The sequence below is a fragment of the Capra hircus genome, chromosome 18 (genome assembly GCF_001704415.2).
Source record: "Capra hircus breed San Clemente chromosome 18, ASM170441v1, whole genome shotgun sequence".
In the NCBI taxonomy this organism is placed as follows: Eukaryota; Metazoa; Chordata; class Mammalia; order Artiodactyla; family Bovidae; genus Capra; species Capra hircus.
The window spans coordinates 35492366-35510287 of record NC_030825.1 but is presented as its reverse complement, the minus strand read 5'-3'; the positions used below and the strand labels follow the sequence as shown (position 1 = coordinate 35510287).

The 17922-nt window shown below is 54.6% G+C and overlaps 1 protein-coding gene across 1 annotated transcript in view; it reads right to left on the bottom strand.

The window, feature by feature from the left end:
* BEAN1 (brain expressed, associated with NEDD4, 1) overlaps positions 705–17922 on the bottom strand; it is a 39172-nt gene continuing 21954 nt past the window's right edge. The window contains exons 3-5 of the mRNA XM_018062083.1: positions 9162–9425; positions 4422–4572; positions 705–2953 (exon numbers count right to left, since the gene is read on the bottom strand). Coding sequence (XP_017917572.1) covers positions 2614–2953; positions 4422–4572; positions 9162–9425 — 755 coding nt within the window. The 3' untranslated portion in view covers positions 705–2613. The remainder of the gene's footprint in view (positions 2954–4421; positions 4573–9161; positions 9426–17922) is intronic.

The following is a 17922-nucleotide window of genomic DNA, read 5'->3' as shown; positions in this document are numbered from 1 at the left end:
AGGAGGGAAGAGTGACAGAGAAAGGGAACCTGTCAGACAACGGATCAACAACCAAGAGCAAAGTCTTATAGAAAGCAGAGACAAAATTTCTGAGAGGGGGAGAAAATGACATTTCAGTCACTTCAGCCTAATTTCGTCCCCCACACCTTCCCCACCGCTTCCTGATAGTCAAAGCTGTCAGACTGTGGAGTGAAATGCCAGTCTTCTGGTGTTCCTGGAGCCAAGTCCTGCAAGTTTATGGCTTGTCTTGGCGGCAGTTACACTGGCCAAGTCTTGGAGAATCGATGCCATGTTTTAGAGAGGTTTAAAAGAAATGACGGCTTTTTAAAGAATCCACTAAGAATCCAGTTGCCAAGCAGGAAACGTGGATTCAATCCTTGGTTCAGGGAAGTTCCCCTGGAGGAAGATATGGCAACCCACTCCAGGATTCCTTTCTGGAAAATCCCACGGACAGAGGGGCTTGGCAGGCTGCTGGTCCACGGGGTTGCCAGGAGTCAGATACAACTTAACCACTAAACAACAACAAATTAACTGGTGTAAATCACCGACTACCCAAATATCGCTGTCCTAGAAGAATAAAAAGGTTTCAGTGACTGCTGATTTTGAGAAAAGTAACATATTTTCAGTGTGCTGATTTAACCCTTTCCTTACAAGTGTCAGATGATGCCAACCCCACCATGGGCTCCTTATTCAGGTTACTTCTTACAACATTTTTTATTGATATATTTATTTTGAACACAGAAAAGATACACTGTTGCTTATTTAGCGCTTAATCCAGGGACAAGAAAAGCTGCTGGGCTCCATCCCTTCAACACTGATGAGCATGTGGGGGTTTTTGTCTCCCCCGCAACACTGGCACTCTCTAGGGTTGCAGAAGCAAGGTGTGTTTCTTAAAAGAACCTCAGCCCTGGAGTGCATTTTAAAGGCTATACAGTACAACAGACAAGAGATTATTTTTTTGCCTAGAAAACAGTACACCACAAAGGTGGACAGAACAGTACACCACAAAGGTGGCGTGTAAACAAGGTCCCTTCCCCGGGCAGAGTTAGGGGCGCCAGGAGGCTACAGAACCTCTGGTGGGTTCCTTTCAGTTCTGCACCAGAAGCAACGCTATTTCTACAGAAAATAAGATTCACGATTGCCTTCCTCGCCACCTCTCTTCTTAAGAAAGGGATTACTAAATTGTCTTAGCCCTTTATTGGAGGAATGGAAATGTGGGGGGGAGGCTGGTTGGGGGTGCTGCAGTGTAAGGAGCGGGTGGGGCGGGAGGTGGGGCGGGTTGGGGGGCTGCCGCTGGTGGTGCCGGCGGGGACACTCTTCACGGGCGCAGGGCTGCCACCCTCGTGCAGGCTGGGTCTGCAGGCATCGGCTCTGTTACCTGTGTGGTCTCTGATGGAAATTGCTGGGATTCAGGGGCCAAGGTCTAAGTCTGTTTACAATCAGGCCCATGTACTCCTTTCTGCGGTAGCCCCAGCAGCAAGGCTGAGATGCAACCACTGGTCCTCTTGCGGTGGCACAGTGGGGCCCACATCCCTTTGATTTTATTTGCACCAGCACTGTGGAGGGCAGACCAGAAGGTGCTGGCTCCCAACTCCCAACCCTGAGCCCCCACCCAGAGAGCCAGCACTGCTCCTGGGGGCCGTCTCCAGCCCACTTGAGCTTAGGCCATGAATGGTCGGCAGGGCATGCACCTAGCGAGGGGCTGCTCCTCTGCCTCAGCGCCTGTCCCCAGGCAGGCCCCACCCCATCTTCTTTGAAGACCCTCAGTCCCGGGCAGTGGTTGGACGGACATGGACACAGCCGTGACCCACTACCACCCCTCCCCCCACCACCGCATGCCCACTGAGGGCCCTGTCCATCACTTGTGGCTTGGAGTGGGGGCTTTGGAGATAACTCCGCTAGCACCACCAGACGGAGGGTGCTGGGCTAGGAATGGGGCAGGGTGAGGCGAGGGTCTCCAGGTTGTGCCTGGGCCCCCAGTCCCGTGTCCCTCACCCTATAAGTGGCAGGTGTTGTGGCTCTTCTGGCCTGGGGTGGGGACATAGAGACAGCGTGGAGCTGAGCCTCACTGAGGCCTGTCCCTCCAACTGGGAGGACCAGCTGCCTCCTGGGGGCGGGGGGGGGGTGAGTTTGGGCAGGCAGCTGACCTGGGATGGCTGAGCAGCTTCTGGGGGGCAGAGTCAGTGTTGGGGCCCAGCCTGCCCAGCGAGGGCAGGGCAGATGGCCTGGGGAGAAGGCAGAGTGAACCCCAGCCCCTTCTCTGCCCCCTTTCTCTCAGCACTGGCTCCAGGGGCGTCACTGGCAGGCTGGGGAGGAGACTGGAGGTCAGGAGAGCTTCATCTGCAATGAAACCTTCACAGGTGGGATTGTGTATCTGGCGGGGGAGACCTGTGTGTGTGTGCACGCCTGCACACGTGAGGGACATGTCTGGATGTGTGCGTGCACATGGGTGTGTCAGTGTGTGTCTGTCCAAGTTGTGTGTATATGTGTGCATGTGGGGGTGCAATGTGAGCATCCGTGTGTGTGTGTGTGTGTGTGTATATACACGCCTCTGTGTGCCTGAAAGATGTGACTCAGCCCTGAGGGGCCGGCAGGAGCTGACCACCAGGTTGCTCACATGATCCGCTCTGGGCCCAAGGCCGGGGCCTGGGTTGGGGCAGGAGAACCCTGGGAGCTCTGCAGGCCTGGTTGTGGTCCAGGCAGTGGCAGCCGGCCTGATGGGGGGCTGGCCCCACACACAGCCTCGTAAGGGGGCAGGGTGTCCATGGAGACAGTGCGGAGGCCACTCTGGCCCTGCGGCCTCTGCGCCTGCTGGTGTCGGCCAGGGCTGTGGCCACTGCCCGCATCCAGGGCGCCGTCCAGCTCGGGGCAGGAGTCGGTCAGTGAGTAGGGGGGCGGGGCATCCGTGGGGATGTACAGCTGAGTGGCGCCCGGTCCCACACACTCCTCGTAACTGCAAGAGAAGAAGCTCCCTCAGGCCCTGTGTGAGCTGGCATCAGTGGCAGGTAGTGGGTTCTCTCCCCCCAGGGCTAGAGGCCTAGCCACAGTGACAGGCTGCCCTGGAGTGAAGCAGGCCAGGCCTTGGTCCCACTGACTCCAGTGAGACCCCTCCACACCCTGGGGAGGGGCACCAAGCACATTGAGACCTGGATTCTGGCCCTGACTCAGGCCTGGTGTCCCTGTGAACACAAGTGAGTGAGTCACCAAATGCTGGGTCCCAGATCTCTTAGAACAGCAGCTGCCACTGCCGAGGCATCTCCAGGTGGGGCTCCCAGTGTGGGGAGTGCTGGTGGGGGCAGCCAGACACTCCTTGGTCTCAGGTCACCCCAAAGTGCTCCTTCAAGGGTTAGGGAGGACTTCCTGGGGGCCCTCTGAACCTGAAGCTGCAGGGCAGAAAATCACCCATCCTCTGGGAAAGTCCATCCCTCCCAGTGACCCTGGGGTGGGGGGGGGCAGTGGTGGTAAAGAGTAAAAAGGTGATGGGGAGGATGGGGCTGTGTGCAGGGCGCAAGGGGGTCCCCTGGATGGGAAGTGCTCTTTCCAGGTCCTAAGTGGTGGGTGGCAATGGCACCCCACTCCAGTACTCTTGCCTGCAAAATCCCATGGACGGAGGAGCCTGGTAGGCTGCAGTCCATGGGGTCACAAAGAGTCAGACACGACTGAGCGACTTCACTTTTGCTTTTCACTTTCACGCATTGGAGAAGGCAATGGCATCCCACTCCAGTATTCTTGCCTGGAGAATCCCAGGGATGGGGGAGCCGGGTGGGGTGCCATCTATGGGGCCGCACAGAGTCAGACACGACTGAAGTGACTTAGCAGCAGCAAGTGGTGGGTGAGGTGCCTGAGAGTGGCTGCCAGGACAGGACCCAGAAGAGAATCCCCCCAGGACAGGGCCACCTGGTGGGCCATGAGCGCAACTGGAGACAGTGACGCCTGTCCCAGTGGGTGTGATCAGGACTTCAGGGGCTCATATTGAGGGTGACAGAGGAAGAGATGGCTGGGTGGTGTCGCCAGTGCAGTGCACATGAATTTCAGCAAACTCTGGGAGATGGTGAAGGACAGGGAAGCTGGGTGCGCTGTAGGGTGTGCTGTAGTCCACGGGGTCGCAAAGAATCGGACAGGACTGGGCAACTGAGCAGCAACCAAGGGGCTTGGGCTGGACCCTCCACCTCAGCTCCTCACTCATCCTGGAGCAACTGAACTTTCCTTCTTTTCGCCTTTTGGAGTGGCCCTCGGTGACATCTGCTGAGTCACGCCCCACCTCACTCGCTCAGGAGGGTGAGGAGATGGCCACGCCCACTGAGCAGATGTGTTCTGCATTTGTACCATCTGGGGTGTTGCCAGTCCCCTTGGGGGCGGGGCTTCCTGTCCTGAGCCCCGCCCTCTCAGGCCCTCCTGCCGCCCCTGCGTGGCCTCCTTACCCGGGTGGAGAGTCTGGGTACAGCTCTCGGAGCACCATGGCATCCACGTCCCCATCAGAGCTAAGGTCCAAAGGCGGAGGCCAGTCCTCGGCAGGGCTGCAGGCGTAGCGCATCCTGTGGCTCGGGCGGCCGTACGTGTGTCCGTCGGACACTGCAGGGAATGGACGGACATTCGGCCTGGGTCTCAGGCCGGCGCCAGGGAGTCTGCCTGAGATTCTGTTCTCTCCAGCTCACTATCCTGCCCCTCCCTCACCATGAACAGCTGCCTTCATCCCCTCAGCGAGCCCCAGAATATGAATGCCAGTGCTCTGCTGGGTGTGTGTTGGCAGTGGTCACAGAGAGGAAGCAGAGCTGGCCCGGGCCTGGTGGGGCTCCCAGGGTGCCGAGCAGCCTGTCCTGGGGATAGCCAAGTCGTGAGCAGCACATCATGAGCTTTGATAGGTGTCGTACTAGGGCTGTGGGAGCAGAGAAGGGCCCGACCCAGCCTGGAGGTCAGGGAGGGCTTCCTGGAGGAAAGGCTCTCCGAACTGAATCTTGTCTAGAAATTAGCCAGGAGGACGGGGCAAGCCTGGAGGAGGGAACAGAACAGCTGAGGTCAAAGGCGGTGGGGGTGCGGGGAGATGAGAAAGAAGACTGTAGTGTGAACAGGATGCTTTGAGCTGTGGAGAAGGGCTGGGGCATGACAAACGGGGAGGAAGTGTCGGGGAATGAGGACTGCAGAGGTCTCTGGGGTTAGGTCTCCCTCCCTTTAGGTTTCCCAGGGAGAAAACGGGGCTTCTATGATGAATCCTGGCGACTTGACAGACGACACTGTCTTCTGTTGTTGTTTTTATCGCACAAGTACATCAAAGACTCTTGAAATGTCCTGAAGCTGAGAAACATATTTAACTGTGCTTGTGCAGCAGCTACCAACAGAATCTTATTTTCTTAGACCTAGTAACACTGCTTAGGAAATGCCAGCGGAGTACAGTCTTCTCATTCTACAGCTGGGGTTCAGAGAGGGTCAGTGACTTGACAGAGGCCACACGGCAAATTATCGGTAGGGCCAGAGGGTGACTGGATGTCCTGGCTTCTAACCCTAGAAGCTCTCCACCTCCCAGTTTCCAATAGGTCTGGCAGAGGCTGGATGACAGTGGGAGCTGCAAAGATGGCTGAGATGTGAGGTCTCCAGACCGCCCTGGCCTCCCAGGTAGCTCCTCCCCTCAGAGGGTGGGGCCTGAAGTAGGCGGGGCTTGTCTCCTTTGGGAGGGAGTTGCGACCTTTCTTTGAGGTCAACACCACGGTTGGGTTCCCCTTCCCATTCTATAGCCAAGAGCTCAGGGTCCTGTGGCTGGTAGAGTGTGCAGCTGGAATTCATGCATAGTCTGTGCAACCCCAAAGACTGCTCCTTGCATTCTGCAAACTCTCTTTCCACTCTTGACACAATGGTGAGTGGAAAAATCTGGATACAAAACTCCATCTGCGGGTACAATCCCAGGATTATCTACAGACATCACGAAAGCTCTCAGAAGAAAACTTTCCAAACAGTGGCTCTGCTTGGAGGACAGGAACAGAACCCTTCATTTTTTATGTTTGCTGTATTTTAAAGGTTTTCTGCAGTGATCACACATTACGCTTCTACTAGGAAAAAGGACTCCAATAACATGCTGAGAAGATGCTGAAATGAGATTTGTTTCCTTTCAGGTCACAAGCTGAAGAATGAGAATTTGGGGAAGGAGTTGGGGAAGAAACTGAGGAGAGAGGAGAGCATGAAATAACTGGGTGAGAAGAGAAGTGGCACAGTGGCTGGCCACTGGGCTCCGGTGCTGGGTCCCAGTCCCACCAGAGTTGGCGGGCAGGGCCCTATCCACTGTGTGCTGGGGCGGGGGGCAGCCAGGGCTGTCTGGACCTCGGGAAAGCTGAGGCTGTTTCCTGGTGGGCACGCCTGAGGGCCGACGGGGTTGAACCATGCTGCTCTTCACCTCTGTCTCCCTGGGGTAACTTTCCTTGGGCCCCCCACAGGCTGAGCATCTTAGGGAAACTGAGGTCACCCTGAGGCATTCACCTAGCCCAGACCCCAGTCCTGCGATGACCCAGGTCAGCCCCAGACATCCAGGTGGGCAGAGCTCTCAAGGAACAGCTGGAAAGAAACTCCACTCCCCCAACCTGAACTCCCCAAATTCCTTTCTCCTTTATCCTCCTTTGTGTTCTCCTCATCAGCACGCACCCAGATAGTCCAGGGAGACCCAAATCTCTCTCTCCCCTTATTTACCCAAGTTAAGGTATACCTCTTTTCATTATTCAGCCCCAGTCCAAGGTTAGCAGCCTTACACAGGCTCCAGAGAGCAGGGAGGAGGAACTTGCATCCATAAGCTTCACTGTGCAGTAGCCTCAGGATCTTATTCACCCTCACAGGGATTTGGAAGAGGGACACAGTGGGTGCCTCCTTCTTGCAGATGAAGAAACAGAGACGTGAAGTCACTTGCTCTAAACCTCCAGCAAGTGAGAGAGGGCCAGATCCATCTCCTAAAGCTCAAACTCAGGATCTTTCCATCTTACGGAAAGAGAACAAATTTCTTTCTCTCTTCCTCTCCCTCTTCTTCCTTCTTTCCTCCCTCCTTTCTTCCCCAGGCTCTCTGCCTCATTCCTTCATTCACTCACTCCTTCATTCATTCTCAGACATTCACTGGCGCCTCTCTCTGCACCTGGCCAGCCTGCAGAAGGGCCCTGTGGACAGGCAGGGGAGGACTGACTTTGCCCCAAGGGCAACGGGGAGCCGCTGCATGGCACTGAGCAGAGGTCACAGTTCAATCGTGGTGCTTGTCCCATGGAGAGGGCCTTGGAGGCACCAGGCCACCTGCTGGCAGCTGTGGGGGCTGCAGCATTAGTGACATGACCCCGAAGCAGGTTGTCTCAAGGGGGAGAGAGAATGAAAATAGTTAACATGAACTGGGCACGTACTCATAAACCAGGCGCTGTGCTATTTTAGACCTGACAATAACTTTGGGGCGGGTCCCCATGTACCCATTGTATAGATGACTCACAGAGCTGAGTGACTTTCCTGAGGCTGCTTGGTAAGAAGTAGAGATGAAGGCTGCTGTGGACCCTGGGTCTGAGGTGCCTCTGAGACGTAAGAGCCTTGGGGCATCGGGTGAGGAGGATGGGTGGGGCCTGGAGCTGGAGGGTGTGTGAGATGGAGCAGGGGTGGGTCCTCTCTCAGGACCCAGGGCCCAGGGTGGGGCTCTGAGGAACCTTGAGATTCCTCTTCTCAGGAATCTACCAGCAAGTCTGAGAAGAAGCCACCAGAGCGATGGGAGAGAACCTGGAGAGGCTGAATCACCGGAGCCAGGGAGGGCATCTGAAGGACAGAGGGTCCCCCACGGCCAGGAGGCTGCTGCTCGTCAGAGCGTCGTGGGTCTTGTGTCCCCTCCCCCCTGGCTTCTTTCCAAGCCTCCTGGCAGTCCCTGGTGTACCCCCTGAAGGCCAGGGGATGGCATCAGGGCATCAGCACCTCCAGGTCTCCTGCTGAGGCCCCAAGGAGATGCCAAAGCCAGAGCTGAGAACAGAGGAGAGGGCGGGGAGGCGGGAATCCCGCAGCAGGGTCTCCACGGAGACAGGGCCGTGGGGCTGCAGTAAGTCAGCATCAGGCAGCAAAGGCCTGAGCCCAGAGCAGCCTGGCGGCGGCCTGCAGTCACCCCACCTGCTCTGAAGTCAGGGCCGGGGACTTGCTCATGTGACACTGGCCCCATGGCCCCACCACGCACTCAGGATGGACTAGCTGCCCCAAGGCCTCTCTCTTTCAAGGCCAAGGTCGACCTCTCCACTCAGTCTTGGAAATTCCCCTGGCCCTCTCTCCTGAGCTCTAAGTCCCAGGCTTAGGCTCAGGCACATTCGAGCCACTCAACAAGTCCCTCTAGCTCTTGGTCTTTAAAATGGGCTACCACAAATTTTGCTGGGAAAATGCGATGGGGAGGTGACTTCCTCTGCTGTGGAGTAGGTCCCTCTGGGCTAGGCCCATGCTGGGCTGTGAGCTCGGTGTGAGGAGAGCTACAGCTGCCCAGCGTCAGGGCACTGCTGGGGGTGGGTGCAGGGCTCAGGAAGCCCTGGGAGTGGGGACCACCCCTGCCTGAGGGGAGGGCGTGAGGAGGGGCAGAGAGGCTCTGAAAGGAGGAGGCATTTGTGCCAGCTCTGGAAGGACAAGCAGGCTTCTGTCAGATGGGCAGGTGGCGGGGAATGGCATTCTAGGCACAGGGAAGAGCGCATGCAGAGGCATACAGAGGAAGGAGGCGTCTTGGGTGGGTGAGCAGGAAGAGTAGAGGGCAAGGGTCGGGCTCTGTGAGGTGGGCAGGCTGGCCATCCTGGGCCTGGCTGGCTCCGTCCTGGGGTGGGAGAGGCCGAGGGTGGTACTGGGCTCCTTGGTGGAGGTGGGCACGCTCTGGGCAGGAGCCTTGTGCTCCTCAAGGGTCAGGCTGGTGCTTCAAGGGCAGGAACAGGCAGGCCTGGTCTCACGGTGGCCAGGGCTGAGGAGAAGCCCTATACCACGCTTTGACCTTCAGCCTCACCCTTGGCAGACAGCTGGGCTTCCCACGCCACTGAGGCATTATGGTGAGTGCCTCTGGGCTCTTCTTGACCACTCAGGACCTCCAGGATGCAGCCTGACCACCCTGTCCCGCCCATGGCAGAGCCGCCACCTCCCTGCTGCCACCTGGGCGACAATCGGGCAGGGGGCCTGGGGGTGCCCGGGGACGGGCAGCAGCTCACCGTAGCCCTGCTCGTACTCTCGATGGCGGCGGCGGCGGCGGCGGTGGTGGCGATGGTGGTGGCGGCGGTGGCGGTGGTGGCGGCGCTGGAGCCGGGCTTGCCTGTCCCTGCGGATGCTGCCCACGATGATGGTGATGCAGGAGAGGATGATGACCACGCCTATGACTGCGCTTGCCACCAGCACGGGGGACACGAGCAGGTGGCTGTGCTCGGAGCTCTCCGAGAACGTGGGGTAGAAGTAACTGGTGCGGTTGTACCGAGCTACTGTGAACAGAGAGAGACACTGAACAAACATCCTGCCCCACACCTTCCTCCTGCCTCCCTGCTGCCCTGCGAGTTATCCCTCCCTCGGTGTGCGTGTTAAGTGACTCCAGTCGTGTTCAACGCTTTGCGACCCTATGCACCATAGCCCACCAGGCTCCTCTGTCTGTGGGATTCTCCAGGCAGGAAAGTGGAGTGGGTGGCTGTGCCTTCCTCCACGAGATCTTCCTGACCCAGGGACCAAACCTGTGTCTCTTGAGTCTCCTGCATTGGCAGGCAGGCTTTTTACCTCTAGCGCCGCCTGGGAAGCCCTCATCCCTAGGTAAATGGAGGCTATTGTGGCCCATGGACTTTATCCTGACTGCTTCTGCCAGGGAGGAAGGGAGCAGCACCTTGCCCACATCCTGCCCCTCTACATCTACAGGAGCCTCTACTAGTGAGAGTTGACCTCTTCTCCTCTCCCCTGAAGCCTCTGCCCTGGGAGCTCAGCCAACTCACAGACAGGAAAAAGGAAGCTCAGAGAGGGCAGTGGACTTGCTCAAGGTCACACAGCAAATTAGTGGCAGAGCTGAGGCTTGAACCCAAGATCCAGTGCTAGACCAGGACTCTCCTCCAACAAGGCACAAGTTTGGAAGGTCAGTGTGACTTTGCCAAGGTCTTGGGAAGGGATGGAGGATACTCAGGCATTGGAGTTTGAGGACAAACCATACTGGTCTCCTGCTTTGGGGGTGAATCCTACCCATGGGACACCAGGGAAATCAGGCGGGCCTGGGCCTGTGGGAAGTAACCGACCCAGACAAGTCAGGGGGCTGGATCTGATCAGGGAGGACTTCTCGGAGAATTCTGGAGGTATTCCAGGCAGGGGAAGAGCAAGGGCAAAGGTGCAGAGAGGTAAGAAGGGGCTTCTAGGAAGGGGTGTGACATGGTGGAGTATAGACGATGAAAGAACCTTCTCTAGGGCCAACAGCTGGGTCCCTGAGAGCGCTACTAGAGGGGGCTTCTGGGAGCCGTGATGGCGTTGTCCTCCCGCTGGATAAGATGATGGAGCCCCGAGGGCTGGAGCTCCAGGGAGGGGCTAGAGTCAGCCAAGAGCATCCACGGGCCTCTGCCCAGGGAGAAACAAGCACCTCATTAGTGAGTCTCTGAGACTGCCCCTTAATTCCCTCCCACTCAGCTGGGTTGGGGTGTGGATTTCCTCTTTTACAGATGCGTGGACTGATGCTCAGGACTGGTAAGTGACCAGCCCACGGTCATTCTGTTACTCTGTGGTCAAGTCAAGCAAGAACTCAGGCCCCAACTTCGAAGTCCAGAGCTCACTGCCCTGTGTGTCCCTGTCCCTGGCATGCTGGTCCCACCTCCCCAGAGGGAGTGAGCTGCAGACACTCGGTGAGCCACAGGGGCAGGGCAAGCATTCCTGGGCCCTGTTCTGAAAGGGGTCCTTCTGTCTGCCCTCCCAGAGCCAAGGTCCCAGGCCCTGTTCTGCATCTGTTGTGTATGATCATGCATGTATGATCATGCACGGTTACCAGGGCTTGTGTCTGAGTGCCCTCTGTATCCTCAAGCTCAGCCCTGGGTCCCAAAGGTGCCCAAGGCATGTATTGAATGGGTGGCTCCAGCCTTGAGACCAGACAAAGAAGGGGCAGGGAGGCCCTGAGCTCCCTCAGGGGAATGAGGTCTCTGTCTTGGGTGTTTGAGGATACTGTACTGAGGATGCTGTTAGGAGGGCTTTGTTCCCAGGTGAGAGCCTGGACTTAGGCAAATCAGAAGCTGGAAGTTCAGCTGTGGCCATCTGTCCCTTCTTATCCCTTTCCAGCACCATTTCCAAAAGCCTCTCCCACATTTAGCCTATGGCAGGGAGAGGTAGGTGAAGCAGGAACTCGGGGTTGCTGCCTGCGCTGTGAAGATGCCCGGCCAGCAGTTCTGCCCATGCTGGTAGCTCTTGAAACCTACTGACATTCATTAGGAGGGGCTGGCTTGAAAGCCTTACTTTCAGCAGCCTTTGCCTGCTGAAGTTCATTGTAAGCTGCTCCCCTGCAGGTGCATTCACTGGGGAGAGGGAGAGACCCTTGGCTTTGGCTGGGCATGTGTGCTTCTTGACCCCGTGATATGAGAATGTCAGGGTATGTGAATTTCTGGGATTCTCTGGGGGCCAAACACACACCACTGTTTTGAGAGCCCCTGCTATGTGTAGGGTCTGTTTAAAGAGCTTACTTCATCCCTGAAGCTATGTTCTCCCCATTTTGGAGGTGAGGATCCTGAGGCTCAAAAATATTAAATGACCCACGCAATCATATAGCCAGTATAGGGCTAATTAATAACCATTCTCTTTTTGTTTGGCCCAGGAGCCAGCCTCAGCATCCTTTCCTTTTTTAAAACATCCTTTCCAACATAGCACTTCACACAGTGCTTACCCTGGTCATGAAGCGAAGCTTGTGGCCACCTCTCATCTAGTCCACAGTGCTGCCACTGCTGAGCCAATGATCAGGCTTTGGCTTGGACTAGGTCTGAACCAGTGGCCACTCTGTTACCATATTCTCTCTAATAAAGCACAAGCCAATTGGCCATCCAACTAATGTCACCATCTTCCCATCTACCATGTGGCCTCTCCCCCTTAGAAGCCAATGGCAGGACTTGGGAATGTCAGACAGGCAGTCCTCCTTGGGGAGCATAGGAGCGTATGGAGTCCACGCTCGACTGGTTCAGTATGTCCCAGCTGCTTCGATGGCTTGGGACATGCTGGCCACCCCATGATCCAAGGCAGATGGGCTACTAGAAAGCTGGCCAAGGTAAGGTTGTGGGTGCCCAGAATAAAAACCTAGGGCAGGATGTGTGTGCGTGCATGCCTGCCCTGCTCAGCATGCAGTGCCTTCTGCCGAGGTGCCAGTCCCATGGGGTCACCTTGAAGACGACTTGCTGCCACCTGCTTCAGCTGCTAAGGGAAGCCTCACCCTCCTGGCAGTGCTGGGCTCATTACCAGCCAGGCGTGGAGATGGCAACACCTGCACCTGCATGAAGCCAGTTTGGGCAGGCATCCGCCTGTATGGCTGGTGAGAAATTAATCTTCCAGTTACTGTGACCAGCAGAGGTAGGTGCTGCTTTAAATTATGAGGGAAATTCTTCCAATTTCCAAATGCAGGGTCCACTTCATCAACAAGATAAAAATGACTGCAGAAAAATGACATGATGCTAACACCCCTTCCCACCCCTCTGCCTCTCTGTCCCCCATACCAGCTGCAACAGGACAGAGAATGAGGCAAGCTTTGCCTCTAGCCTAGATTTTCTTCCCAAGTAGCCTCTACAAAGGTGCTGATGACCAAGAGGAAATTGTACCCTGAGATGTGGCCCTTCCTCCACACACCAGCATGACTAGCTAACTTCTGCTGAACACTTACTGTGTGTCCTACACCATGCTTGGTACTTTTCATGTACTAGTTCATTTATTTCTTATGATGGCCCATGATGGGAACTCCAATTAACAGGTAGAGAAACTGGACCTCAGAGAGGTTAAGTGATTTGTCCAGTGTCACACAGCCCACACAGAGGGACCCAAGTCAGTGGGCAGCCAAAGCCCTGTGCTCTTAGGCAAGATGCTAGTCTGTGGCTAACAGGCACTGTGAGACAGAACTCATGTTTTCGGGATTTTGCTAAAGTGAAAATTTCCTCTCCCTAAAATTGAGCTTTGCTTCCTCCTGGCCACCTTATATGTAGCAAGGTAGACCATAACCTAAGTCTTATTCAGGGTGAAAGTATATCAACAGCTAAACATTGCATGTCATGGTTAGCTAAACTAAGCCTTTAAATAGCTAAACATCCCTGGGTCAGGAAGATTCCCTGGAGAAGGAAATGGCAACCCACTCCAGTATTCTTGCCTGGAAAATCCCATGGACAGGGAAGCCTGGCAGGCTATAGTTCATGGTGCCGCAGAGTCAGACACGACTGAGCACAAATATTGCTAAGTTTTGAGGGGCTGGCAGGGGTCCACTATTAGAGGATCTAGAAAGTCAAAAGACCATTCTTGGGTTTTCCCTGATGTCCAGTAGTTAAGACTCCATGCTCCCAATGCGGGGGCCCAGAATCCATCCCTGGTCAGGAACTAGATAACAGCTGGAGATTCCATGTGCGGCAACTAAGACCAAGCGGAACTAAATTAGGGGAAAAGGCTGTCCTTTATCTCCAGGGCAAAGAGGAGACGTCCAGGGGCCGAGGTCCAAGTGTTTTAGGGGCGCCCTCTGGCTGAAGAAAGGGATAGTGTATGTGTATGTTTGTCGCTCAATCGTGGCTCTTTGCCACCTCTGTCCATGGAATTCTCCAGGAAAGAGCACTGGAGTGGGTTGCCATTTCCTTCTCCAAGGAATCTTCCCAAGAAAGGGATATGTCATAAACACAAGAAGGCTGCTGCCAGGCTCCAAGTGAGCGTGGAGAGAGGGTGGAGCGGTGTGTAGAGCAAAGGGCATGCGTGGAGCATGGAACGTGAGTGGGCGAGCGTGGGGCGTGCGTGGAGCGTGGGGCGTGCGTGGCGTGTAGATGGAGCGTGGGGCGTGCGTGGAGCGTGGGTGGAGCGTGGAGGAGGTTGAAGCCCAGACTCCCGGGCTCTGAGTGGAGCCAGGCTCAACTGAAAGCTCTTGACGGTGAGCTGTTCCTGAGAGAGTTCCTCCGCGCGCCAAGCTGAAGTACTGTGAGCACGCTGCAGAAACAGCCCTGGTGCTCTCCCGACTCTGCGCATGGGGTCCTGAGGCTCCTGTCGGGGCTGGGATGGTGCCTGGGTCCGTGGGCCACCGCCGGGCCAGGCAGAAGCCAGCGCTTGCGCCTCCGGACTCCTGCTCCAGGCTGCGACTGGGAACCACTGGTGAGTCAGGCCCTCAGTGACCCCGGCCTGGGGTTGGGGCCGAGTCTGGCGCTTGCCTCCTCTCTGTGTGAAATCATGGCCACTCCCATTTACAGGACACTGAATCTTGGTGGGCTGAAGTTTGTCCACCTGCTTTTGTGGCAGAGCTGGGAGAACTGGGCTACATTCCTGGTTCAGCCAGTTACCCTCTGTGTGACCTTGGGCATGTTCTCTGCTCTCTCTGGACCTGCTCACTGTTTGTCTGAAAGATGTTTATTCTTGGATCTTGAATTGTTCTTCCTGAAGGGTGAAGTAAAGGGGTAGGGAGGAGGTGGGAGCCCAGTGAACGCAATGGGGGAGGCAGTGAGATCAGAAGATTGCTCTTGCAGTCTGAAGCCACCTAGGACCACTGGCAAAGGAAGGGCACCGAGGCACCGAAGGTGCTGAGCCACCGTCTTTAGTTCTCCAGTCCTGCCCATATCTTCGGAGATGCTGGCTGGAGGAAGAAGGGGGCTGCGGACAGAGTTCTGACTGATAGTCCCCGTCACAGAAAATTCTGAACACATTTGTCATGGGTCCCCTTCCCTAAGTCTGGCCTCAGAAGTGCACTTCTTCTCCACTGCTGAAGCCACCAGGGTGAGGCTGTGAAGTCATTGGAGAGAATCTGGGGAAGAGGATTCAGGCGCTGTCTTTTCTTTGCTCACCAATGGCTGGTCCCAGCCTCCCAGCTAGGGTAGGGGGACACGGCAGGGCAGGCTCACTATACGTGGGCGCTTCTGAGTCCTATCCCCTTCTTTTTTTTGGGCAACTTCTCAGCCCACTTGGAGATACCTATCCTCTTGTCACCAGGAGACTGTGATGGAGAGAGATTAGGGCACTGGGGGCAGGTCAGGAACATCCACACAGGGGCTGGGTCTTGCAGGATGAACCAGCAGAACGAGAGCAGGGGAGGGAGGAAGGGGCCTGGGCAGGAGTACAGAAGGGTGAGGTCGCAGAAGAGCTCAGGGAAGGAGGAGGTGCTCCTGGGGTGAGGCTGCGGGCTGCCACATGAACACCGGCATTATGAGGCTGGGGAAATGGCTGCTTGGCGTTCAGGATTCTTCTTACAACGGAAATGTATCTCTGCAAGATGTCAAGGCCCTGACATGTTTCACTTGGCTGTTTGAGGCATTACAAGTGGGGCAGGTTATAGTGGAAACTGAGGATTAGAATGTGAAGTCATCCACCCCTCCATTAATTCACTCAACCAACCGTTTATCCACCCTCCCATGTATTTATGTATCTAGGCATCTACTCAGGATCCACTTGATCATCCATGCATCCATCCATATATTCAGTCATCCATCCACCCGTCCATCCATCCACCCACCAGTACTCACTAAGTGCTTCTCTGCTTGGATACACGCTAGGCACTGGGAACATTATGTGAATCAGCTAAAATGAACCTCTCAAACTGTAGAAAGCACAAATAACCCCAGTGCTCAGGGGGAAAGTCTTGGTAGATCATGGAGTTCTCTGCTCTCATGTTATGCGGAGTAGCCCTAGCCCTGCTTCCCTCTGTTTATACATCAGAGTTAACAGGAGAGTGCTCCACTGCCAAGTAGAAGATTTTTAGCCACTGCATTAAAATATAACTGGAAAAATAAAAGTGACCACCCACAGGCCGTTCATGATTCTATAAATATAAGATGAAAATGATTTATTCCACTATTAAGATAGATTCTGCCACTTCAATAAACTCGCCAAAATTAACTCACATGTACTTCTACGTATCCAAACTCCATAGCTTACCATCCTGTCATCATTCACTAAAGTTTTATCTCCAGTTTGATGAACAATTTATTTGTTGGCTGGAAAACTCCCTGAAACAGTATCACAGACCACTTTTCCCTGTTTCTGCAGAGGAAGTGGTGAACTGGCTGACATTACAAATTCAAACCACAGCAGAATGAGACTTTCAACTTGAACCCACACCACCAGTCTCCCATTTTCTTGCTAGAGTCATCAGTGGCCTTGAACTCATTATCTCTACTCTTCCATCATCACCTACAATTGGCTTTTCGGCTGTTTTCCATGGAGGACACAGGCTTTAATAACACTGGCAGTCACTGTGCTTGCTTGATGTGTAGGAAATTGGGGAACTGTGTGGAGAAGCAGCTGGATGGGAGCTGGGGGCTGGCGTGGCCCACCCATCAGCTAGGGAATTAGCTGTCACATCCCCATTTGCATCGTGCTGTGCTCAGTCGTGTCCGACTCTTTGCGACCCCATGGACTGTAGCCCACCAGGCTCCTCTCTCCGTGGGATTCTCCAGGCAAGAGTACTGGAGTGGGTTGCCATTTTCCTCTCCCTCATTTGGATTATGAGCCTCAAAATTGTGGCTTCAGAAAATGACGATTTACTACAATGTGGTCTTTCCAGAAAGTTCATGAATAATTGATATATAAATGTTAAATTCATGACTGCTTCAAATTATCATCAACTGTCCCCCAGGCTGGGCCAACCTAGAGAAGTGTTCTTGGGCCAAAATGGCTGAGCCCCCACCCCAAGTACTATCATCCTTGGTTTTGTTCTGGCCTTTTGAGGGTTCTGATTCTGGAACATATCACAGGACTTTGTCCCCTGCTCCGCAGTAGTTCCCTCAACTCCTAGAATTTACAAGGGCATGTGGGAAGCCACCAGGGCAGCGGTGTACTAAAAATAATACATTATGAGGAGAAAGGACCTATTCCAGGAATGCAAGAATGGTTTAAGACCACGAAATCTATTAATGTAACATGTCACTTCAGTAGGTAGAATGAGAAAAACTACTAGACCAGGCAAAGATACATACTTCTTGGCCACAGTAAATACGAATGATCTCAAATGGCTGACAGCATCACACTGAACTGTGGAGCTTTGGAGCAGTTTCTCAGCCTGTGGCTCATGGAACGTAGATTTCTAAAAACATGGAGTGTTTGTGGAGAAGTCCTGAATCCCCCCAGTCCCCAAGGTTGCTTTGCAGCCCTGAGCTGGGGCACCCCAGCCCCGGTCCTAATGCCTTTTATTCACCAGCATTCACTGTCTGAGGTGAATGGCCTTAGTGTCCTCTGGGAGAAGGGTCACTCCTCAGCCTTCTTCCTCAGGGCAGTGGTGGTGTGGGGGGAAACCCCAGAGCTCCGCCACCAAAGCTGACATGCATCTGGTCCTTGGATCTTGCCAAGTCACAGAGTCCTGGGTTCAGATCTTGGCCCTCCCTCTTGCAGGTGGTCTCTGGGCAGTTTACCCCTCTGAGGTTCTAGCACTTCAATTGCCAAATGGGAACAGCAATTTCTTTGAGCTAATTAAAGCACACTGCTTAGCAGGATGCTTGGAACACAGTAGGTGCTCAGTATATGACAATTAAACCTTAAAATCTGAAACAAAACATTCCCTAGACATAGTGCTAAATATGAAAGGCAAAACAGTAAAGCTTCAATAGGAAGACACTGTAGAATATCTTTATGACCTTGGATTTCTTAAACAGGACAGAGGTATTAATATTGACTGTGAAACAATGGGTAAATTGTACTATATTAAAATAAAGATCTTTGGTGGGAGTTTGGGCTTCAAGGTGGGCAAGGGGCATGGGGACTGAGATGTGAACAGGATCAAAGACATAGCTAGAGCAAGGGGAAGATTTTGAAAGAGTTTCTAAA